Source organism: Pseudophryne corroboree, chromosome 6 (genome assembly GCF_028390025.1).
Source record: "Pseudophryne corroboree isolate aPseCor3 chromosome 6, aPseCor3.hap2, whole genome shotgun sequence".
Taxonomy (NCBI): Eukaryota; Metazoa; Chordata; class Amphibia; order Anura; family Myobatrachidae; genus Pseudophryne; species Pseudophryne corroboree.
In genome coordinates, this window is record NC_086449.1 from 264,172,731 (window position 1) to 264,197,522 (window position 24,792).

At 48.3% G+C, this 24,792-nt stretch overlaps 1 protein-coding gene and 1 non-coding gene across 2 annotated transcripts in view; both read right to left on the reverse strand.

Annotated features, from left to right (window-relative positions):
* The window catches only part of WHAMM (WASP homolog associated with actin, golgi membranes and microtubules), a 106,036-nt gene that overhangs the window by 66,227 nt on the left and 15,017 nt on the right, over positions 1 to 24,792 (reverse strand). The window contains exon 3 of the mRNA XM_063925973.1: positions 8,995 to 9,145. Within this exon, the coding sequence (XP_063782043.1) occupies positions 8,995 to 9,145 (151 nt within the window). The remainder of the gene's footprint in view (positions 1 to 8,994; positions 9,146 to 24,792) is intronic.
* LOC134938159 (U2 spliceosomal RNA) lies at positions 18,947 to 19,131 on the reverse strand. The gene has a single exon (XR_010180784.1). It is a non-coding gene; the product is annotated as a U2 spliceosomal RNA (small nuclear RNA).

Consider the following 24,792-nt stretch of genomic DNA (forward strand, 5'->3'; position numbering starts at 1 on the left):
ACTAGACTTAAATCTGCGAGGTATAGAAAACCGTTTATCTGGATTCTGTCGTGTTTCTACTAACATCTGATTAAGGGATTCCGACACAGGAAAACTTATTGGAGTTTTTTGTCGTTTAGTAAATACGACCTGATCATTTGTGAGAGGCTCCTCAGTTTCAGTAAACTTCAGAGACTGACGTACCGCTCTGATGAGATCATCAATGCCGGAACTGTTAAAATCCTCGCCATCTGACTCCACTTCGCCCTCCTCACCCTCATCTTGTTCCGTGAGGTCTGGCATGGAATCGTCAGAATGCAACATAGCCGAAACAGGTAAATCATAAGACATATGAAATTTATCCCGTTTACCCAAAATGGATTTGGACCTTACGCAAGGCTGAGACGCCTCCGGTAGTTCTGGCGGTCTCACCCTAGACTCAGATCTTGCCGTTTCCCGCTCCTGACGAGCGGCGGTCAATTCTGATTGTAATCTATCTAGTACATTTACTAACATACCCCGCGGAGGGTCCGGTGAGGACATTGGTTGTAAAACTGGAGCAGAAATGGTATTCTGAACCGAATCCACAAAACATACTGTACATGTGGTAGATCCATCCGGTAACACACTGCTACAGACTTTGCAATTATGCTTTTTAGTTTTTGCTGGTGCCTTACTCATTATGGCGACAGACAATACAATACACAAAAAACAGACACTTGCACGACTCAGTAAAATAGTAGTAAGGTGTCTCTGTATATATATATATCTGGCCAAGTGCAGTACACTTGGCCAGTACTATGAAATGTGATCCCAAATTCCCACTAACACCCCTGCGCCTCCGGTGGAGTAGAGATGTAGTACTGGAACGTTCTGGAATCACAGCAGGAAGACACAGGAAGCATGGTTAAAATGGCCCCCATGCTTATACATATAATCACAGTGTAGTTTCATACTGATATTATTAACAGCCTCCCTGCCAGTATAAACCTCATTATATAGCTATATAAATGTGTGCTATACTACCAACAGCCTGTTGCTGCTGTCCCTTCTCCCCCCCCTCGCATCTGCTCCATAGCGTGCAGTGCGGTCCGGGCAGCGGGCACCCCGGGACCTGGAAGACTGGGAGCGCATGTCAGCGCTATGAGACACGGGCAGCAGCGGATCAAGCGGCGGCCGGAGCAGCGGGAGAAGCGGCGGGCGGACCCGTTCAGAGACGCGGGTATTGTAAGAAGCACCGGAGCAGCGTTATGAGACCCGGCGGCCGGAGCAGCGAGAGAAGCTGCGGGCGGACCCGACTTCAGAGACGCGGGAGCAGTGTAAGACAGCGGGCGGCTATGTTACCCGGCGGCCGGTGTTACCCGGCGGCCGGAGCAGCTGCGGCGGGCGGCAGTCAACCGAAACACACCAGCGCCTTCTCCACACCTCGGGGCGGCAGCGGAAGCTGACCGCCCCATTCTCCCCCCTCACATACCTGCAATTGTTGCTTCTGTGATGAGGCTCCGACGGGGCTTCTTAGTAAGCACCGGCCAGCCTGCAGGAAGTGTGTGTGTGGCTGTGAGGGAGCTCTTTCAGAGAGGCCCGACACGCCCCTGCTGCTATCAGCAGCTGCACTATCCCTGACCCTGCCTTTTGGAAGGGGGAAAGGGATGTGTAAAATAGAAAAATATAAAAGAAAAAGAAAAAGAAAAATAATTCAAAGTAATTGTGGACTCAGCCACAGAGCTGTTACTACTTCGAGCACAGAAAAAACACTGAGGTACTCGGGGATATGGAGGGGTGGAGTGTTCTAAATTTAAATATTCAGTGCTGTTCCTACGGAAGCCCGTCCATATCCCAAGAGTACTCCAGTGACCCCTAGTGGATGATAAAGAAAAAACGTTCATAAAAAAAAATTGTTCACCTTTCAAATCGTTCATCTTGCATATTGCACAAATCAGTGTGTAGTGCCCATTATAAACAGACAAACATTATCCCTTCACTAAATGGTATATTTTGTCAACTAAAGAGACATGACATGATTGAGAAAATATCCCAATTTGAAAACAAAAGAATTGTGTTCAAGAGCTCTATCATTCAAATGTGTTGCTTATACCTCTTTTATACCGAGATCGCGGGTTGCAGCCGGGAGCCTGACACGGGTGCTACCCGGCTGTGACCCGCGTCAGCCTCCTTTCCCACTGCTTATTGCCGGGTTGGTGACGTAGCCGATGACGCGGCGGGGGCGGCGCTTGGAGATCACATGATCTCCAAGCACCGCCCGTACATTCTCTGTATACGGGAAGACGGGTTGATGCGACCATTTACACTGCACAGTTTGGCGGGTTGAACACGTGTTCAACCCCACAAACTACCCGAGTTGGAATACCGGGTCACTCGACCCGGATTATTCCAACTCTGCCCTTTTACATCGAGCAGCAACACGGGTTATGCACTTTCATGTGCAATAACCCATGTTATATGCTGGCGGTGTAAAAGGGGTATTAGTAAAAGAAGCACATGGGCTACCAGGTTACAAGATAGACTTGCGACATTCTTCCAGACTATTCTTAGGCTGTTTTATGGATCCTTGGCCAAGCAAATAATATGAACGCAAATTGGAAAATTACAAAATATTAAATAATCTATATCCATTAGCAAGGTATATTTTTCTTCCACCCACACTGCACTTTACAAGCTATAGTCCCACCTTATTTCTGATTGACCTAACTCTGCAAAAATACAAATGTATCGGTTTAAAGTCCCTAGAAATTCACATGCAACTAATAAATGAACCCACATTATCTAAAAGATTAGGGACAGTTAAGTGGCCTATGCATCAATCGGGGAATCCCCAGTACCCTGATGCCAATTCAATCTACCGATCAGAGTGGCCAATCACCAACGATTAGAGATTTCTCAGGTGATCTGAAAATACATGTTAAAATCCCAGACTTGCAAATTCCGATAATTTTTGGGTAGAAATATGATTTTCCAACATGCTGGAATTTGTGCAATGATTCTTTCAAAATCGGCAAAGCACAAATGTGCCAATTGATTGTTAGTGTATGGGCTACAAAAGTCGGGAGATGAGAACTTTTTCTTGAGCACCTGGCTATAAATCAGAGGAGGAACGGAAGCAAACGAACAGGCAGCTAAAACTTCATTTTTCATTGATAGAAAATAATCATTCCATTTGAAGTGTTTTTAATTATCTTGTAACACAAAAATGCAAAAAATAAGATTTTACTTACCGATAAATCTATTTCTCGTAGTCCGTAGTGGATGCTGGGGACTCCGTCAGGACCATGGGGATTAGCAGCTCCGCAGGAGACAGGGCACAAAAATAAAGCTTTAGGATCAGGTGGTGTGCACTGGCTCCTCCCCCTATGACCCTCCTCCAAGCCTCAGTTAGGATACTGTGCCCGGACGAGCGTACACAATAAGGAAGGATTTTGAATCCCGGGTAAGACTCATACCAGCCACACCAATCACACCGTACAACTTGTGATCTGAACCCAGTTAACAGTATGACAAACGTAGGAGCCTCTGAACAGACGGCTCACAACAATAACAACCCGATTTTTTTGTAACAATAACTATGTACAAGTATTGCAGACAATCCGCACTTGGGATGGGCGCCCAGCATCCACTACGGACTACGAGAAATAGATTTATCGGTAAGTAAAATCTTATTTTCTCTGACGTCCTAGTGGATGCTGGGGACTCCGTCAGGACCATGGGGATTATACCAAAGCTCCCAAACGGGCGGGAGAGTGCGGATGACTCTGCAGCACCGAATGAGAGAACTCCAGGTCCTCTTTAGCCAGGGTATCAAATTTGTAGAATTTTACAAACGTGTTCTCCCCCGACCACGTAGCTGCTCGGCAGAGTTGTAATGCCGAGACCCCTCGGGCAGCCGCCCAGGATGAGCCCACCTTCCTTGTGGAATGGGCCTTGACAGATTTAGGCTGTGGCAGGCCTGCCACAGAATGTGCAAGTTGAATTGTGCTACAAATCCAACGAGCAATCGTCTGCTTAGAAGCAGGAGCACCCAGCTTGTTGGGTGCATACAGTATAAACAGCGAGTCAGATTTTCTGACTCCAGCCGTCCTTGAAATATATATTTTCAATGCCCTGACAACGTCCAGCAACTTGGAATCCTCCAAATCGCTAGTAGCCGCAGGCACCACAATAGGCTGGTTCAGGTGAAACGCTGACACCACCTTAGGCAGAAACTGAGGACACGTCCGCAGTTCTGCCCTGTCCGAATGGAAAATCAGATATGGGCTTTTATACGATAAAGCCGCCAATTCTGACACTCTCCTGGCTGAAGCCAGGGCCAGTAGCATGGTTACTTTCCATGTAAGATATTTCAAATCCACCGATTTGAGTGGCTCAAACCAATGGGATTTGAGAAAATCCAAAACTACATTAAGGTCCCACGGAGCCACTGGGGGCACAACCGGGGGCTGTATATGTAGTACTCCTTTTACAAAAGTCTGGACTTCAGGAACTGAAGCCAATTCTTTCTGGAAGAAAATCGACAGGGCCGAAATTTGAACCTTAATGGACCCCAATTTGAGGCCCATAGACAATCCTGTTGTTTGCAGGAAATGTAGGAATCGACCCAATTGAAATTCCTCCGTGGGGGCCTTCCTGGCCTCACACCACGCAACATATTTTCTCCAAATGCGGTGATAATGTTGTGCAGTCACCTCCTTCCTGGCTTTTACCAGTGTAGGAATGACCTCTTCCAGAATGCCTTTTTCCCTTAGAATTCGGCGTTCAACCGCCATGCCGTCAAACGCAGCCGCGGTAAGTCTTGGAATAGACACGGTCCCTGCTGAAGCAGGTCCCGTCTTAGAGGTAGAGGCCACGGATCTTCCGTGAGCATCTCCTGAAGTTCCGGGTACCAAGTTCTTCTTGGCCAATCCGGAGCCACGAGTATCGTTCTTACTCCCCTTTGCCGTATAATTCTCAGTACTTTTGGTATGAGAGGCAGAGGAGGAAACACATACACTGACTGGAACACCCACGGTGTTACCAGAGCGTCCACAGCTATTGCCTGAGGGCCTCTTGACCTGGCGCAATACCTGTCCAGTTTTTTGTTGAGGCGAGACGCCATCATATCCACCTTTGGTTTTTCCCAACGGTTCACAATTATGTGGAAGACTTCTGGATGAAGTCCCCACTCTCACGGGTGGAGGTCGTGCCTGCTGAGGAAGTCTGCTTCCCAGTTGTCCACTCCCGGAATGAACACTGCTGACAGTGCTATCACATGATTTTTCGCCCAGCGAAGAATCCTTGCAGTTTCTGCCATTGCCCTCCTGCTTCTTGTGCCGCCCTGTCTGTTTACGTGGGCGACTGCCGTGATGTTGTCCCACTGGATCAATACCGGCTGACCTTGAAGCAGAGGTCTTGCTAAGCTTAGAACATTGTAAATTGCCCTTAGCTCCAGTATATTTATGTGGAGAGAAGTCTCCAGACTTGATCACACTCCCTGGAAATTTTTTCCCTGTGTGACTGCTCCCCAGCCTCTCAGGCTGGCATCCGTGGTCACCAGGACCCAGTCCTGAATGCCGAATCTGCGGCCCTTTAGTAGATGAGCACTCTGCAGCCACCGCAGAAGAAACACCCTTGTCCTTGGAGACAGGGTTATCCGCTGATGCATCTGAAGATGCGATCCGGACCATTTTTCCAGCAGATCCCACTGAAAAGTTCTTGCGTGAAATCTGCCGAATGGAATCGCTTCGTAAGAAGCCACCATTTTTCCCAGGACCCTTGTGCAATGATGCACTGACACTTTTCCTGGTTTTAGGAGGTTCCTGCCTAGCTCGGATAACTCCCTGGCTTTCTTCTCCGGGAGAAACACCTTTTTCTGGACTGTGTCCAGAATCATCCCTAGGAACAGCAGACGTGTCGTCGGAAACAGCTGCGGTTTTGGAATATTTAGAATCCACCCGTGCTGTCGTAGAACTACTTGAGATAGTGCTACTCCGACCTCCAACTGTTCTCTGGACCTTGCCCTTATCAGGAGATCGTCCAAGTAAGGGATAATTAATACGCCTCTTCTTCGCAGAAGAATCATCATTTCGGCCATTACCTTGGTAAAGACCTGAGGTGCCGTGGACAATCCCAACGGCAGCGTCTGAAACTGATAATGACAGTTTTGCACCACGAACCTGAGGTACCCTTGATGTGAAGGGCAAATTGGGACATGCAGGTAAGCATCTTTTATGTCCATGGACACCATAAAGTCCCCTTCTTCCAGATTCGCTATCACTGCTCTGAGTGATTCCATCTTGAACTTGAATTTTTGTATGTACAGGTTCAAAGATTTCAGATTTAGAATAGGTCTTACCGAGCCGTCCGGCTTCGGTACCACAAATAGCGTGGAGTAATACCCCTTTCCCTGTTGTAGGAGGGGTACCTTGACTATCACCTGCTGAGAAAACAGCTTGTGAATGGCTTCCAATACCGTCGCCCTGTCTGAGGGAGACGTTGGCAAAGCAGACTTTAGGAACCGGCGAGGGGGAGACTTCTCGAATTCCAACCTGTAACCCTGAGAATACTACCTGCAGGATCCAGGGGTCTACCTGTGAGCAAGCCCACTGCGCGCTGAAATTCTTGAGTCGACCCCCCACCGTTCCTGAGTCCGCTTGTAAAGCCCCAGCGTCATGCTGAGGGCTTTGCAGAACCCGCGGAGGGCTTCTGTTCCTGGGAAGGAGCTGCTTGCTGCCCTCTCTTACCCTTTCCTCTGCCTCGGGGCAGATTTGACTGTCGTTTTGCCCGCTTGTTCTTATAGGACCGAAAGGACTGCGGCTGAAAAGACGGTGTCTTTTTCTGTTGGGAGGGGGTCTGAGGTAAAAAGGTGGATTTCCCGGCAGTTGCCGTGGCCACCAGATCCGATAGACCGACGCCAAATAATTCCTCCCCTTTATACGGCAATACTTCCATATGCCGTTTGTAATCCGCATCACCTGACCACTGTCGTGTCCATAAACTTCTTCTGGCAGATATGGACATCGCACTTACTCTCGATGCCAGAGTGCAAATATCCCTCTGAGCATCTCGCATATAAAGAAAAGCATCCTTTAATTGCTCTAAAGTCTGTAAAATACTGTCCCTATCCAGGGTATCAATATTTTCAGTCAGGGAATCCGACCAGACCACCCCAGCACTGCACATCCAGGCTGAGGCGATGGCTGGTCGCAGTATAACACCAGTATGTGTGTATATACTTTTTAGGGTAGTTTCCAGCCACCTATCAGCTGGATCCTTGAGGGCGGCCGTATCAGGAGACGGTAACGCCACTTGTTTTGATAAGCGTGTGAGCGCCTTATCCACCTTAGGGGGTGTTTCCCAGCGCGCCCTAACCTCTGGCGGGAAAGGGTATAATGCCAATAACTTTTTTGAAATTGGCACTTTTCTATCTGGGTTAACCCACGCTTCATCACATACATCATTCAATTCCTCTGATTCAGGAAAAACTACAGGTAGTTTTTTCACCCCCCACATAATACCCCTTTTTGTGGTACTTGTAGTATCAGAGATATGCAAAGCCTCCTTCATTGCCGTGATCATATAACGTGTGGCCCTACTGGAAAATACGTTTGTTTCTTCACCGTCGACACTAGAATCAGTGTCCGTGTCTGGGTCTGTGTCGACCGACTGAGGTAAAGGGCGTTTTACAGCCCCTGACGGTGTCTGAGACGCCTGGGCAGGTACTAACTGGTTTGACGGCCGTCTCATGTCGTCAACTGATTTTTGTAATGTGCTGACATTATAATTCCATAAACAAAGCCATCCATTCCGGTGTCGACTCCCTGGGGGGTGACATCACCATTACCGGCAATTGCTCTGCCTCCACACCAACATCGTCCTCATACATGTCGACACACACGTACCGACACACAGCAGACACACAGGGAATGCTCTATTGAAGACAGGACCCCACTAGCCCTTTGGGGAGACAGAGGGAGAGTTTGCCAGCACACACCCAAGCGCTATAATATATATGGGAACAACCCTATATAAGTGTTGTATCCTTATAGCAGCTTAAATATAGTAATATCGCCAAAAAAAGTGCCCCCCCTCTCTGTTTTACCCTGTTTCTGTAGTGCAGTGCAGGGGAGAGTCCTGGGAGCCTTCCTCACAGCGGAGCTGAGCAGGAAAATGGCGCTGTGTGCTGAGGAGAATAAGCCCCGCCCCCTATTTCGGCAGGCTCTTCTCCGGAGTTTGTGAGATCTGGCAGGGGTTAAATACATCCATATAGCCTCAAGGGCTATATGTGATGTATTTTTTAGCCATAAAAAGGTATTATACATTGCTGCCCAGGGCGCCCCCCCAGCGCCCTGCACCCTCCGTGACCGCTGTGTGAAGTGTGCTGACAACAATGGCGCACACCTGCAGTGCTGTGCGCTACCTCAGGAAGACTGAAAAGTCTTCTGCCGCCTGCTTCTGGACCGCTTCCATCTTCGGCATCTGCAAGGGGGGTCGGCGGCGCGGCTCCGGGACGAACCCCAGGGTGAGACCTGTGTTCGAACTCCCTCTGGAGCTAATGGTGTCCAGTAGCCTAAGAAGCCAATCCATCCTGCACGCAGGTGAGTTCACTTCTCTCCCCTAAGTCCCTCGATGCAGTGAGCCTGTTGCCAGCAGGACTCACTGAAAATAAAAAACCTAAAAACTTTTTCTAAGCAGCTCTTTAGGAGAGCCACCTAGATTGCACCCTGCTCGGACGGGCACAAAAACCTAACTGAGGCTTGGAGGAGGGTCATAGGGGGAGGAGCCAGTGCACACCACCTGATCCTAAAGCTTTATTTTTGTGCCCTGTCTCCTGCGGAGCCGCTAATCCCCATGGTCCTGACGGAGTCCCCAGCATCCACTAGGACGTCAGAGAAAAGGAGAGATTTCGGGCATTATATACCTACAGTATATTTGTTTTCACTCTCTGCAAAACGTGCCACATTGGGAATAAGCCTGAGGGCATCTGGACTATATCTAAACAGTTTTTAACCACTACTGTTTTCCTACCAGCCAGGGCTTTTTCAGTCTCCTTGAAATAGTTCACAGTCACACTCTGTATAGAGCTCACAGCCTCTTTTGCTCTTGCGTTCCATTTATCAGCTTCCTTTTGCAATGCCTCAATGCGTTTTGGACCCAAATCATCCAATTCCAGGGATTTCTATTAACACAAAATAAAAAACATGATAACTTACAGAGTGTCCCCCTGCCTTAACAGTGTATGGCACATATTTGCAGTATGAACACAGATTCAGCAGTCGTGTCAGTGCAGCAACACCATTTCCATTTGGACTGATGGTGGGCGTTGCAGTCGGGATCCGGATTGAAAGTCGACAGTAACTAGGTCGACAATGTCTAGGTCGACCACTATTGGTCGACAGTAACTAGGTCGACAGGGTCAAAAGGTCGACATGTTCTAGGTAAAAGGTCGACATAAGTTTTTCACAATTTTTTTCTTTTTTTGAACCTTTTCATACTTAACAATCCACGTGGACTACGATTGGAACGGTAATCTGTGCCGAGCGAAGCGGCAGCGGAGCGAAGGCACCATGCCCGAAGCATGGCGAGCGAAGCGAGCCATGCGAGGGGACGCAGTGCACTAATTGGGGTTACTGGTCACTCTACGAAGAAAACGACACCAAAATAACATTAAAAACTCATGTCGACCTTTTGACCTGTCGACCTAGAACATGTCAACCTTTTGACCCTGTCGACCTTTTGACCCTGTCGACCTAGTTACTGTCGACCAATAGTGGTCGACCTAGACATTGTCGACCTAGTTACTGTCGACTTTCAATACCACACCCGTTGCAGTCACTCCATAACTCTCCAGCCATGATGTTTGTTAATGGCATGCATATGATTCTGCAATTTTCCAAAGTATTGTTCCTAATAAGGTTACAGTCTCATGCGAATGGATTCAACCCAAAATGACTCACCACTGAGTACAGGTGACATGTATGACGGGACTGCACATTGAGGTCCCACTTCAATTCCAATAGCAAGTAATGAGGAGATAAGCGGCCACCTGAACTAGCAGGGGTTATTAGACCCATTTTAAGGAGCTGTGTACCTATGGGGAAGAGTACTGTAGTACTAATGGGAGTATTCTAAGTAGACACCCAAGCTGCACAAGTATAACGCTGAAACCAATAAACTCCTAAGAAGGGAAGAGGGGAAAGGAAACAGACCGTAGCATGTTGGTTACAGAATTAAAAAATTAGCACTGAAGGCAAATAAAATATAGCAGATTATAATGCATGAGGATGGCAGACAAGATACTTGGGGGGTATTTATCAATCACTACATTTGCAAAGCGATCTGGGTGCGATGCTAGTGCCCAAGATTGCATTGCACAATGTGCATGTACACTGCTCAAAAAAATAAAGGGAACACTAAAATAACACATCCTAGATCTGAATGAATGAAATATTCTTATTAAATACTTTGTTCTTTACATAGTTGAATGTGCTGACAACAAAATCACACAAAAATTATCAATGGAAATCCAATTTATTAACCCATAGAGGTCTGGATTTGGAGTCGCACTCGAAATTAAAGTGGAAAAACACACTACAGGCTGATCCAACTTTGATGTAATGTCCTTAAAACAAGTCAAAATGAGACTCAGTAGTGTGTGTGGCCTCCACGTGCCTGTATGACCTCCCTTCAACGCCTGGGCATGCTCCTGATGAGGTGGCGGATGGTCTCCTGAGGGATCTCCTCCCAGACCTGGACTAAAGCATCCGCCAACTCCTGGACAGTCTGTGGTGAAACGTGGCGTTGGTGGATGGAGCGAGACGATGTCCCAGATGTGCTCAATTGGATTCAGGTCTGGGGAACGGGCGGGCCAGTCCATAGCATCAATGCCTTCGTCTTGCAGGAACTGCTGACACACTCCAGCCACATGAGGTCTAGCATTGTCTTGCATTAGGAGGAACCCAGGGCCAACCGCACCAGCATATGGTCTCACAAGGGGTCTGAGGATCTCATCTCGGTATGTAATGGCAGTCAGGCTACCTCTGGCGAGCACATGGAGGGCTGTGCGGCCCCCCAAAGAAATGCCACCCCACACCATTACTGACCCACTGCCAAACCGGTCATGCTGGAGGATGCTGCAGGCAGCAGAACGTTCTCCTTGGCGTCTCCAGACTCTGTCACATGTGCTCAGTGAGAACCTGCTTTCATCTGTGAAGAGCACAGGGCGCCAGTGGCGAATTTGCCAATCTTGTTGTTCTCTGGCAAATGCCAAACGTCCTGCACGGTGTTGGGCTGTAAGCACAACCCCCAGCTGTGGACGTCGGGCCCTCATACCACCCTCATGGAGTCTGTTTCTGATTGTTTGAGTAGACACATGCACATTTGTGGCTTGCTGGAGGTCATTTTGCAGGGCTCTGGCAGTGCTCCTCCTGTTCCTCCTTGCACAAAGGCGGAGGTAGCGGTCCTGCTGCTGGGTTGTTGCCCTCCTACGGCCTCCTCCACGTCTCCTGATGTACTGGCCTGTCTCCTGGTAGCGCCTCTATGCTCTGGACACTACACTGACAGACACAGCAAACCTTCTTGCCACAGCTCGCATTGATGTGCCATCCTGGATGAGCTGCACTACCTGAGCCACTTGTGTGGGTCGTAGACTCCGTCTCATGCTACCACTAGAGTGAACGCACCGCCAGCTTTCAAAAGTGACCAAATCATCAGCCAGAAAGCATAGGAGCTGAGAAGTGGTCTGTGGTCACTACCTGCAGAACAACTCCTTTATTGGTTGTGTCTTGCTAATTGCCTATAATTTTCACCTGTTGTCTATTCCATTTGCACAACAGCATGTGAAATTGATTGTCAATCAGTGTTGCTTCCTAAGTGGACAGTTTGATTTCACAGAAGTGTGATTGACTTGGAGTTACATTGTGTTGTTTAAGTGCTCCCTTTATTTTTTTGAGCAGTGTATTATCTAGATGTATTAATCGACAGGGACTTCGAAAGGTGTCAACCATGCAATAATGTGCTCTATTCACTGCCTTGTATCCAACTATGCACGGCGGCCATTGCCCGGGAGGGTTCCGGGGGAAACCCTCTGTCAACAAAATTTGCAATGTGTAGCTCCGTAAACTACAGCAAGCTACCGCCATATTGGTTGGTAAATCTGGCAGCATCGCATCCCCCATAGAAACCTATGGGCGTTGCGGCAGTCTGTGGGAACGGAGGGATCACAGCAGGCATCAGAGATATCTGCGGCAGCTTATCAGGGATAAATTTGGGGGATAATAAATATTTGCAGTTTTCAGGGATTAAGACGCAAATATTTAATGATAAATGGGGCCCCTTAGAATTAAAAGTCTGCAAACATGTCAAACAGTTCCCATGCCTGCCAGGATTAGGAAACAGAGATGTGTGCACTGTTCGAAGGCTACTGTCTAAGTGAATGGAAGAGGCGACAATTTAAAGTTAAGAACTTTTAACTGATGCTTTCCATTTACGTATGACAGTAAACTGCGGAAATTGTTCTAGTTAGAGTGAGAAAATAGGATTTTGGTTACCTGCCGGTAAATCTTTTTCTCGTAGTCCATAAGGGATACTGGGGTCACTTAGTATGATGGGGTATAGATGGGGTCCAAAGGAGCTGGTGCACTTTAAGTTTCTTTAACTGGGTGTGCTGGCTCCTCCCATCTATGCCCCCTCCTACAGCCAGTCTACGTAAAACTGTGCCCGAAGGAGAATGGACATACTTGAGAGAAGGAACATAACGAGTGGTGAGATTCACACACCAGCACACCACAACATAAACCGACCAGCAACGGCTGGTAACAAAACAGCCGAACAGGTAAACTTTTACAGAAGAAAAACCTGCAGAAAAGTCAACGCACGGAGGCAGGCGCCCAGTATCCCTTATGGACTACGGGAAAAGGATTTACCGGCAGGTAACCAAAATCCTATTTTCTCTAGCATCCATAAGGGATACTGTGGTCACTTTGTACGATGGGGACGTCCCAAAGCTTCCAGAATGGGCGGGAATGTGCAGAGACGTCTGCAGCACCGCCTGTCCAAACTGGGTATCCTCTATGGCCAGGGTATCAAACCTGTAAAACTTCACAAAGGTGTTCTTCCCCGACCAGGTAGCAGCTCGGCACAGTTGCAAAGGCGAGACTCCACTGGCAGCCGCCCAGGAAGACCCCACCGATCTTGTAGAGTGGGCCTTCAGAGACTGAGGAACAGGTAAGACTGCCGACAAATAGGCCTGTTGGATAGTAAGCCCAAGCCAACGATCAATGGACTGCTTAGAAGCAGGGCAACCCTTATTCTGCGCATCATAGAGCATCATCCGAGCTGTCCTCTTGACATACATCTTCAAGGATCGCACAGCATCCAATGACTCCGGAGGAGCAGAAGAGCCAGCACTAGACGGGACCACAATAGGTCGTTTCAAGTGGAATGCAGAGACAACTTTCGGCAGGAACTGCTGCCTAGTCCTCAACTCTGCTCTGTCTTCGTAAAAGACCAAGTATGGACTTTTACACGATAAGGTCCCCAATTCTGAGACACGCCAGGGCCAGCAACATTACAGTCTTCCACGTAAGGTACTTGTCTTCTACCGCCATCAAAGGTTCAAACCAGGAGGACTGTAGGAACGCTAAGACCACATTCAAATCTCAGGGTGCCGTTGGCAGCACAAAGGGAGGTTGTATGTGAAGTACCCGTTGCAAGAAAGTCTGAACTTCTGACAACATTGCCAACTTCTTCTGGAAGAAAATAGAGAGGGACAAAATCTGGACCTTGAGGGAGCCCAGACGTAGGCCCATATCCACTCCAGCCTGTAGGAAACGCAATAAGCGTCCCAAGTTTAAATCCACAGAAGGATACATGCGCTCCTCGCACCAAGAGACACATCTCCTACAGATATGATGGCAATGCTTTGATGTTACAGGCTTCCTCGCCTGAACCATGGTTGCAATAAGCTTTTTAGAAAGGCCTTCGCGAGCTAGGATGTTCCGCTCAACCACCATGCTATCAAACGAAGCCGCCGTAAGTCCGGGTAGAGAAACGTTCCTTGTTGCAGAAGATCTCTTCTAAGTGGCAGAGACCAAGGGTCTTTGGCGGACATGTCCAGAAGATCTGCGTACCATGCCCTCCGAGGCCAGTCTGGGGCAATTAGAATTCGCCTGGACTCTTTGATGCCAGATTCTCTTTAGCACCCTTGGGAACAACGGAATCGGCGGAAACAGGTAGACCAACCGATAAGGCCACGGCGGCGTCAGTGCATCCACTGCTATCACCTGAGGGTCTGAGGGTCCCTGGTTCTTGGACAATACCGGTGAAGCTTCTTGTTGAGCCGAGAAGCCATCAGGTCGATCTACGGGCAGCCCCACATGTCGGTGATCTGCCGAAACACCTGTGGGAGGAAGCCCCACTCTCCTGGGTGAAGGTTGTGACGACTTAGGAAGTCCGCTTCCCAGTTGTCCACCCCCGGAATAAAGATGGCCAACATTGCTCTTGCATTTCTTTCAGCCCAGAGGAGTATCCTTGAGACCTCTCACATGCAGGCTCTGCTCTTTGTTCCTCCCTGTTGATTGATGTATGCCACTGCCGTGGTGTTGTAAGACTGAACTTGCATGGCCCGATCCCAAAGCAGAGCGTTGTAGAAAGTTCCAGAATGTTGATCGGAAGTAGGGCTTCGTGCGAGGACCACCTGCCATGGAACTGAGCCCCTTGGCTGACAGCTCACAATCCCCGAGACTCGCGTCCGTTGTGAGGAGGATCCAATCCTGAATCCTGAGGACTGTAGCCACCACAGGAGGGAAACCCTGGCCTGAGGTGAAAGGCGTATGGATCAGATGCATCTGAAGATGTGATGTGGACCACTTGCTCAGGAAATCCAATTGAAATGTTCTGGCATGTAACCTTACGCACTGGATCGCCTCGTAAGAGGCTACCATCTTTCCCAACAACCATATGCAAAGATGGGTGGATATCTGATTCGGCCTTAGAACCGCTCTGACCATCTCCTGGAGCGTCCTTGCCTTGTCCTCTGGGAGGAATACCTTCTGAGCCACTGTATCCAGAAACATTCCCAGGAACAGGAGCCTCTGAATTGGCTCCAGGTGAGACTTCTGTAAATTTAGAATCCACCCATGATATGACAGAAGTTGAATAGTGCGGTTGATATTGAGCAACAGAAGCTCCCTGGATCTCGCCTTTATCAAGAGATCGTCCAGGTAAGGGACAATGTTGACCCCCTGGACTCGGAGCTGGAACATAATTTACGCCATCACCTTCGTGAAGACCCTCGGAGCCGTGGACAGGCCGAAGGGCAGAGCCTGGAACCGGTAGTGGTCGTTCAACAGAGCAAACCGCAGGTAAGCCTGGTGGGGCAGCCAAATCGGGATATGGCGATAAGCATCCTTTACATCCAGTGAAACCATGAACTCCTGTTCTTCCAGACCCGTAATCACTGCTCGCAGGGATTCCATCTTGAACTTGAAGACCTTTAGGTAAGGGTTCAAGGATTTTAGATTCAAAATGGGCCTTACTGAACCGTCCATAGTCGGTAGCACAATAGGTTGGATTAGTATCCCCTGTTTTCTATACGAGGCAGAACTGTGCATTGCTGCCCGGAGTTCGACAGGATTAGGTTTCAGAGTACTTCTCATTTACCGGCCCCCTGGAGATGGAAAGATATTTCTACAAGAAATTGCAGACACTGTTGCTGGCCTGGTTCTGGAACATCAAATATGGCTCATCCTCTGGGATTTCAATGCATGGGTGGATGATGAGCTCTCACGCCTTGGCCAAGACCTCCTGTGCACAATGAATGGTCTGGGCTTCACACAGGTCATTCCTTCTACCACACATAAAAGTGGTCACACTCTTGATCTTGTCTTTCAGATTGGATTAGAAGTCACTGACCTAAAAATAAACCCAGTCATCTGGTCAGACCACCACTCCCTTTGGTTCTCCGTTGCAACCCCTCAAATAAAATCTCTGCCCGTGGAGTTGACCAGGTATCGTCAAAGGAGGGGTACGACTTCCCAAGCTCTAACAGCAAATCTGGATCTCTCTATAGTGGGTGCCTGTGAAGATCCCTGTTCCCTAGTCCGTTATTATAATAGGGATGTTAAGGCTGCAATTGATATTAACGCCCCTGTGCGTATAAGACCTTGTGAACCACAACGTCGAGCTCCCTGTTTCGACAACAGTGTTAGTGAGCTCAAGAAAAGGGGGCATAGACTGGAAAGGCGATGGAAGAAGAAAGCATAACGAAAAATATCAATCAACAATCACCCGTAAGAAATCAGTTTGTCAAATGAAATCATGGCAGCAAACAATAGGCCAGCTCAACTTTTCCACAAGGTGGAGATGCTTTGCAAGCCAGCATGCCTGCAGACTGATGAAACCCTCTCCCAGGCAAGATGCAATGAGTTTGCAAACTTCTTTGCAGATAAAATATCCACCATTCGGGCTGGAATCTCCACAGTGCCATCAAAGTAGTGTCAAACTACAAAACCTGCTAATATAAGCCACCTGCCTTCATGGACCAGCTTTAACCCAGTGGATGTAAAGGACATTGCTGAAATTGCTCGGATTTTGCGTCCCACCATCTGTGAACTGGACCCTGCCTCAACCAAGCTTCTAATAGGTTGTATGGATATAATTGGTCCTGTCTTTGCAAAAATTGTTCAATGCTCTTTGCAGACAGGCATATTTACTGGACCCCTAAAGGAAGCAATTGTTAGACCACTTCTTAAGAAACCTAATTTAGATCCCGACTGCATGACCAACTACAGACCGGTATCAAACCTTCCTTTTCTAGGAAAGGTTATTGAGAAAGTGGTTACAAATCAACTGGAAACCCGCCTGACAACCCATGATATCTATGATCCATTCCAATCAGGATTCAGAAGAAGACATAGCACTGAAACAGCCCTGGTGTGTGTGTGTGTGTTAAATGATCTTCTGATGGCAAGAGACAGAGGTGACTGTTCAATATTAATCCTTCTGGATCTCTCTGCAGCATTTGATACCGTGGACCATGGGCTTCTGATTGAGCGACTGATACATTTTTGTGGACTGGATGGCACAGTCGTTACATGGTTTAAATCATTTCTCACAGGCAGGTCACAGAGAGTATCATTTGGATTATACTCATCACCACCAGTGCCATTGCCATGTGGTGTCCCACTAGGTTCTATACTATCCCCCATGCTTTTTGCAGTATACATGCTCCTGCTGGGTGAAATAATCAGGCGCCATGGGCTAGTCTACCACTGCTATGCAGATGATACACAACTGTACTTGTCCTTTGCTCCGGGCACTGATAACCCAATAGCAACCCTAAATGGCCGTCTAGCTGAACTCCAGGAGTGGATGAGTGCCAGTTGGCTGCGACTGAACCCGAATAAAACAGAGGTCCTTATGATAGGACCGCAACATCAAAGGACAAGACTGCAGCATAGCCAACCAACTGGACTTACACTCGGGGATTCAGAATTACAAACCACTGATCGTGTGCAGAATCTTGGCATTGTCCTGGATGGTGGCTTGACACTTAAATATCAGATATCGGCCACAATCAAATCCTCATTCTTTCACCTGAGGAACATAGCCAGACTCAAGCACTTAATTCCATCAGATGATCTGCCAAAAGTCATCCATGCATTTGTATCATCTCGATTAGACTACTGCACAGGTTCTCAAACTCGGTCCTCAGGACCCCACACAGTGCATGTTTTGCAGGTCTCCTCACAGAATCACTAGTTACATAATTAGCTCCACATGCGGACCTTTTCAAATGTGTCAGTGAGTAATTAATACACCTGTGCACCTGTTGGGTTACCTGCAAAACATGCACTGTGTGGGTTCCTGAGGACAGAGTTTGAGAACCTGCGGACTACTGTAATGCCCTCTACCTTGGTCTCCCAGTAAAAGAATTGCACCGCTTACAGCTGGTGCAAAACACAGCTGCCAGGCTGTTAACCGAGCAGCCCCGTTCTAGCCACATAACACCCATACTCTACTCCCTTCACTGGCTGCCTGTAAGATGGCAAATCATCTTCAAGATTGGCTTACTGAGTTTCAAAGCAGTACATGACCAGGGCCCAAGGTACCTGAAATAGCTACTGACCCCATACTGCCCCACTCGATTACTGCGATCTGTAGATGAAGGACTTTTAGCAGTACCTTGAATCTCCCGTAATTCATCTGGGGGTCGAGCTTTTAGTCATGCGGCTCCGACTCTATGGAACTCACTTCCCCGCACAGTGCGAGAGGCTCCAACTATAGAATCCTTCAAAAGTAGACTCAAGACTTTCCTTTTTACTCAAGCATTCCCATAAATGTCCCTTTAGTATCTCCATGCTTCTGTATTTTATGAAAAGCTGTTCTGTACTTCATTATTTTCTATACTATATTATGCTATGTATCTGTTAAGCACCTTGAGTCCTATTGGAGAAAGAGCGCTATATAAATAAAAATTATTATTATTATTATTAACTGGAACTATAGCTTGGGTCTGACCCAGTCTTAGTACAGCCTCTTATAATATCTCCCGCAATTCTTCGGAATGTGAAGAGGATTGAATTTAAACATACTCTTCATGCCAAGGTAAACAGATCTTTTACCCAGGGATCCTGGCAGGAGCTCTTTCTAAATATGCTGAAATATTTTAAACGGGCCTCTACCCTGGAATCCCTTAGGAGTGGAGGACCACCTTCATTCGGAAGTGTTTATGGAATAGACTTGGTGCTCAGTTTTTGTGATTCTGTAAAACAAATCTGTTTCTCCTCTGGTGCCTCTGTTGCATTGAGGCACCACTGGCACTGCCCCCAACACTTGCAACCTTAAGATGATGATCGCGGGTAAGCACATCTGGTGGGCGTAGCCACAACGGTAGGTACATGGACCAACCGGTAGTGATCCGTGAGATTCCTGAACCCAGCATTCGCTAACCACTGACATAATCATAAGCTCTATGAGCAGAGAATGTCCTAGTAGTACTGCAGTACCCGTTTAAAGCGCGGAGTGGACAGAACAAGCGCTTTACCCATCTCCCTGTTCTAAATTTTCATATAATATATGGCTCCCAGATAGGGGGCGTATCAGACATGAAACTAATAAGAACAGATACTACCCTTAATCTTTGCCAGAAGGCAGAGAGGCGATGCACATGCATTTATAATGCTTATTTTAAAAAAAAAATTTAACCACCTCGCATACTGTAGGAAGCTTTCAAACTCCTGCATATGCCGCATAAGCATCATAAAGCCAGCTGGCGATGCTTTCTTGTTTTAACCCTGCTAAAGGTTACCGGCCTATGTACCAATGGCCTGCGTAATCGAGCAGCCTACAGAGATGGGTCTCTAACCTTGTGGTTATGTATTAGACATCAGTTTTCCATCTCGCGGGAAAGCACAGCATACCTCCCAACTGACCCGATTTTCGTGGAACAGTCCCGTTTTTTTGGGACTGTCCCACCCACGGGCTGCAGTGTCCCGCAGTGGGGGAGGGCAGTTGGGAGGCTCCTGCACTCGCTGCTCTGCGCATGTGCACAGTGTCTATTCAGTGGAGACAGAAGAAGAGGCAACTCACAGAGCGCTGGGCATGCCCCCCCCCAGTGACGAAAATGGGGCATGCCCCTTTTCCATAGGCCACACCACTTTTGGGCACCCGCGCGCTACGCGCAGATGTCCCTCCTTGCTAGAGACAGAAGTTAGGAGGTATGGCACAGGAAGAACATACAAACTCCACACAGCCAGGGTCATGATGGGCACAGAACCCCCCTGTCAGGAATCTGCATTCTCCATCGCATCACTACTGTGGAACTACAGGTTCCAGCAGTTCAGTTCTGTTCCAGTTTTCAGTCTACTGCAGCCTGGAGTACAGTGCTTCAGCTAACCCACAGCTGATCTGAACACCTAATCCAGCAGGGTGTGTCCTCACAGATGCAACATCCAATCACCACAGACCAAGGGGTATAAACTCCAGTTCCTGGCTCAGTCTCATGGGCTTGGACAACACGTCACATTCTGTGAACAGGCGTCTCCTGTTTGCAGTCATCTATCTGCAGAGATACCCCTGTGTATTGGACCTGTGGAACTAGGTTCCAGTCTTCAATCCTTGTTTCCAGCAGTCTTCTATTTCTGGCATCTCCAAGTCATCTCCCTGTTCCAGTGTTCCTGTGGAACTACAAACTCCAGCCACAGCCAGCCACAATCCACCAGCAGTAAGAGACTCTCCTCAGGTGTTTTATCATTATCTACCTGTGCACTCATTTACCATCTGTGCATCTCAGCAGTTAATATCTATTTGCTTAGAGACTGTCTCCTGCTTAAGCCCGTTAGGCTATTTGGACTTGTGCTTCATAGAGTCTGTACAGTTATCAGAGTTCTGTTTTTCCAAAGTTATTTCATCCTGAGTTATACTGAGACTATGTGCTTTTTACAATTACCGGAGTTCTGTTTGTTTCAATCATAGTTACCAGTGACTTTTGAATATTTATTTCCTGTTATTTCTGGTTTTGCATTCCACTGCAATTGCATTCCACTGCACCTGTTATTCAATTGCTTTGTGATCCCTGTGACATAATAAATATCAGCGCCTATGCGCAGGACTATGCTTCGGTCTCCTCGTGTATTACGTCACACCAACCCTGACCCACTAGCGCCCCCTCCGGTGACAGACAAAGTTACAGAATCCGGACACCCGCGACCCCAGTGATGTGAGGCAGCAATCCCAATCTCTGATAGACGACCCTTTTTTGATATTGAGTTATCTATCCTCTGGATGGAAGGTAAGGCCGTATATTAATTTCTTAGTCACATGAATTATCATATTAGGCAGACTCCATGGTCCCCTGAATGAGTTACCAGTTAACTCCTTAATGGAGACTTTTCTGTGTACATAAATATCTGGTATATTTACACAGATCTTACAGCATACTAATTGCTCTATTCCTAAGGTAGAGAATTTCTATAACCTCTTAAGAAGCACTATCTTAAGTTTTCGCAGCAGCTAACAAGTTTACCCTTCAGACACAGGGGGTCATTCCGACTATCGCAGCGTGCTTTCGTTCGCACAGCTGCGACCGGGTCACTACTGGCAACGCGCGTCGTTGCCTGGTGACGGCCGTCGCCGGGCAATGACTGACTACGAAGAAAGCGGTCGTAGCCGCGACCGCAAGAAGATTGACTGCAGGAAGGCGTTCTAGGGCGGCAACTCTTGGAGCCATTTTCGGGGAGTGGTAAGGAACACGCAGGCGTGTCCAGGCGAACGGAGGGCGGATGTCTGACGTCAAAGCCATGCCCATCATCGCTGGATCCGTCGCACAGGGTAAGTATGTCCAGGGCTGGTCTTGTTTTGCAGGAAACTTTTTTAGCATAGCAGGGCTGCTATGCTAAAATACACTCCCCCATAGGCGGAAATTAGTTGATCGCACCAGCAGCAAAAAGTTGATTGGTGCGATAAACTCGGAATGAGGGCCACAGTACACAGGCACACGGTGGTCTATGTAATTATTCCCCTCCTCTGCCTATAGGCAACGTTGTATCCACATTAGGGTTTGGATGATGGCTGCTGAAAATCACAGCACACATAGCGGAAAACCAGTCTGAACTAGTTTTTACTCAGAATAGTATATGTAGGGAGACATACATGGGGAAACAAGCATGCTTTTCACAGTAGAGAGAGAGAGAGAGAGAGAGAGAGAGAGAGAGAGAGAACCAGCATACCAGGCTCCAGTTAAGCGGTGGGCTACATAATATATATATATATATATATATATATATATATATATATATATATATATATATTAATACTGTATATCTGTGCTAGGACCTTTTGTTTTTTAAAAGCTCCTGTAGTATCACTCCACTCTACAGTAAACCCCATTGCCATTTGTGGCGTTGGGGTGTCTCTGGAGGAGTTGATTTGTCCCATGCAGCGTTTGTGTAATCAGTGTGCAGTGAAATGGCGCCAGAAAACTGCTGGTCCCGCTCTGAGTTAGCTCCGCCCCTGTAATGGCGCCAGAGCTATGTATTTATTTATACTGGCAAGGTCTCCTATATGGTGTCAAAACGAGTTTTATGGTAAGAACTTACCTTTGTTAAAACTCTTTCTGCGAGGTACACTGGGCTCCACAAGGATTGGACAATGGGGTGTAGAGTAGGATCTTGATCCGAGGCACCAACAGGCTCATAGCTTTGACTGTTCCCAGAATGCACAGCGCCGCCTCCTATATCACCCCGCCTCCCAGCACAAGAGCTCAGTTTTTAGTTAACCAGCCCAATGCAGTAGCAGGAAAAGAGACGACCACAGTTAGTAGCCACATACACCACACTATCACGACAGGAGAAGTGTCAGCGGCTAATGCCATACCAACCCAAAGAGGCTAAGTGCATCAGGGTGGGCGCCTTGTGGAGCCCAGTGTACCTCGCAGAAAGAGTTTTAACAAAGGTAAGTTCTTACCATAAAACTCGTTTTCTGCTGCGGGGTACACTGGGCTCCACAAGGATTGGACAATGGGGATGTCCTAAAGCAGTTCCTTATTGGAGGAGACGCACTGTAGCGGGCACAAGAACCCGGCGTCCAAAGGAAGCATCCTGGGAAGCGGCAGTATCGAAGGCATAGAACCTTACGAACGTGTTCCCTGAGGACCACGTAGCCGCCTTGCACAATTGATCAAGGGTCGCACCACGTTGGGCCACCCAAGAAGGTCAAACAGACCGAGTAGAATGGGCCTTAATGTGATCAGGAGCCAAGAGACCGGCCTTCACATAAGCATGTGCAATCACCATTCTAATCCATCTGGCCAGAGTTTGCTTGTGAGCAGGCCAGCCACGTTTGTGAAATCCAAACAAAACAAAGAGAATCAGATTTTCGAATAGAAGCAGTTCTCTTCACATAGATACGGAGAGCCCGTACCACATCCAAAGACCGCTCTTTGGGAGACAAATCAGGAGAAACAAAGGCCGGAACCACAATCTCCTGGTGAAGGTGGAACGGAGAAACCACCTTAGGTAAATATCCGGGAGGCCAGACGCAGGCCTAAATCTAGGCCTTGCTGCAGAAAAGCCAAAAGTTTGGATGTACTAAACTTGGAAGCTTCATAATTGTTAGATGCGCACCAAACAAAGTAGGAATGCCAAACCCTATGATAAATCCGAGTAGAAGCCGGTTTCCGGGCCCGCAACATAGTTTTAATGACCCCTTCAGAAAACCCCTTAGCCCTCAAGACGGAAGCTTCAAGAGCCACGCCGTCAAAGATAGCCGGGCTAGGTCCTGGTAGACACAGCGGCCCTGAACGAGAAGGTCTGGGCATTGTGGAAGTAGAATTGGACGCTCTGACGATAGGCCCTGCAGGTCTGAGAACCAGTGCCGTCTGAGCCACGCTGGAGCTATGAGAAGCAAATTTCCTTTTTCTTGCTTGAACTTCCGAATTACCCTGGGCAGGAGTGACACCGGAGGGAACACATACGGCAGCCAAAACCTCCACATCACCGCCAGGGCATCCACGAATGTTGCTTGAGGATCCCTTGTCTTTGCTCTGAAGACCGGAACCTTGTGATTGTGTCGAGACACCATCAGATCCACGTCTGGAAGGCCCCACTTTTCCACTAGGAGTTGAAACACTTCTGGATGGAGGCCCCACTCGCCGGCATGCACGTCCTGACGACTGAGAAAGTCCGCTTCCCAATTCAAGACTCCCTGAATGAATATTGCCGATATGGCCGGTAGATGGTGTTCCAACGTAGAATCCGTGAGACTTCCTTCATTGCCAAACGGCTTAGAGTGCCGCCTTGATGATTTATATAAGCCACTGTGGTGGCGTTGTCCGACTGTACTTGAACAGGACGGTTCTGAATTAAATATTGGGCCAGGTTCAACGCATTGAAGACCGCCGCAATTCCAGAATGTTGATCGAGAGGAGAGATTCCTCCTTGGTCCACCGACCCTGAAGGGAGTGTTGCTCCAGCACCGCGCCCCAACCTCTTAAGGTGGGTACACACTAATAGATATATCTGCAGATCAATTGATCTGCAGATATATCTATGGACGGATCGAGCAGTGTGTTCAGCATACACACTGCCCAATCCGTCGGGGACTGACGTCATGAACTGGGCGGGTGTGTACACCCGCCCGCCCAGTTCAGCTGTCAATCACCGCCGGCTGCCGCAGCATGTGTACGGGCGGTCGGCCGACCGCCCGTACACACACAGCGATGAGCCAATATATCGGTGGATATATTGGCCGTCGGCTGTGCTGCAGGGCCGACGCGATACGTCTGTGAACGACGGAGTTCACAGACGTATCGGCCGTACACACTGGCCGACGATCCCGCGATATATCTGCCGTTCAAGAGAACGGCCGATATATCGACCAGTGTGTACGGGCCTTTAGACTGGCATCTGTCGTCAACAGGACCCAGTTGGATATCCAGAAGGGACGACCCCTGCACAATTGTTGGTCCCGGAGCCACCAGTGTAGCGACAGACGGACCTCCGGAGTCAAGAAGATCATTTGAGATCTGATCCGTTGAGGCAGGCCGTCCCCACTTGGCTAGAATCAGCCTCTGGAGGGGGCGAGAATGGAATTGAGCATACTCCACCATGTCGAATGCTGATACCATGAGGCCCAGCACCTGCATTGCCGAATGTATCGACACTTGCGGACGAGAAAGGAAGCAACGAATCCTGTCCTGAATCTTCAGGACTTTCTCCTGAGACAAGAACAACCTCTGGTTGTGAGTGTCCAACAACGCTCCCAGATGCACTATGCTCTGAGCAGGGACCAGGGAGGATTTCTTCCAGATGATGAGCCACCCGTGGG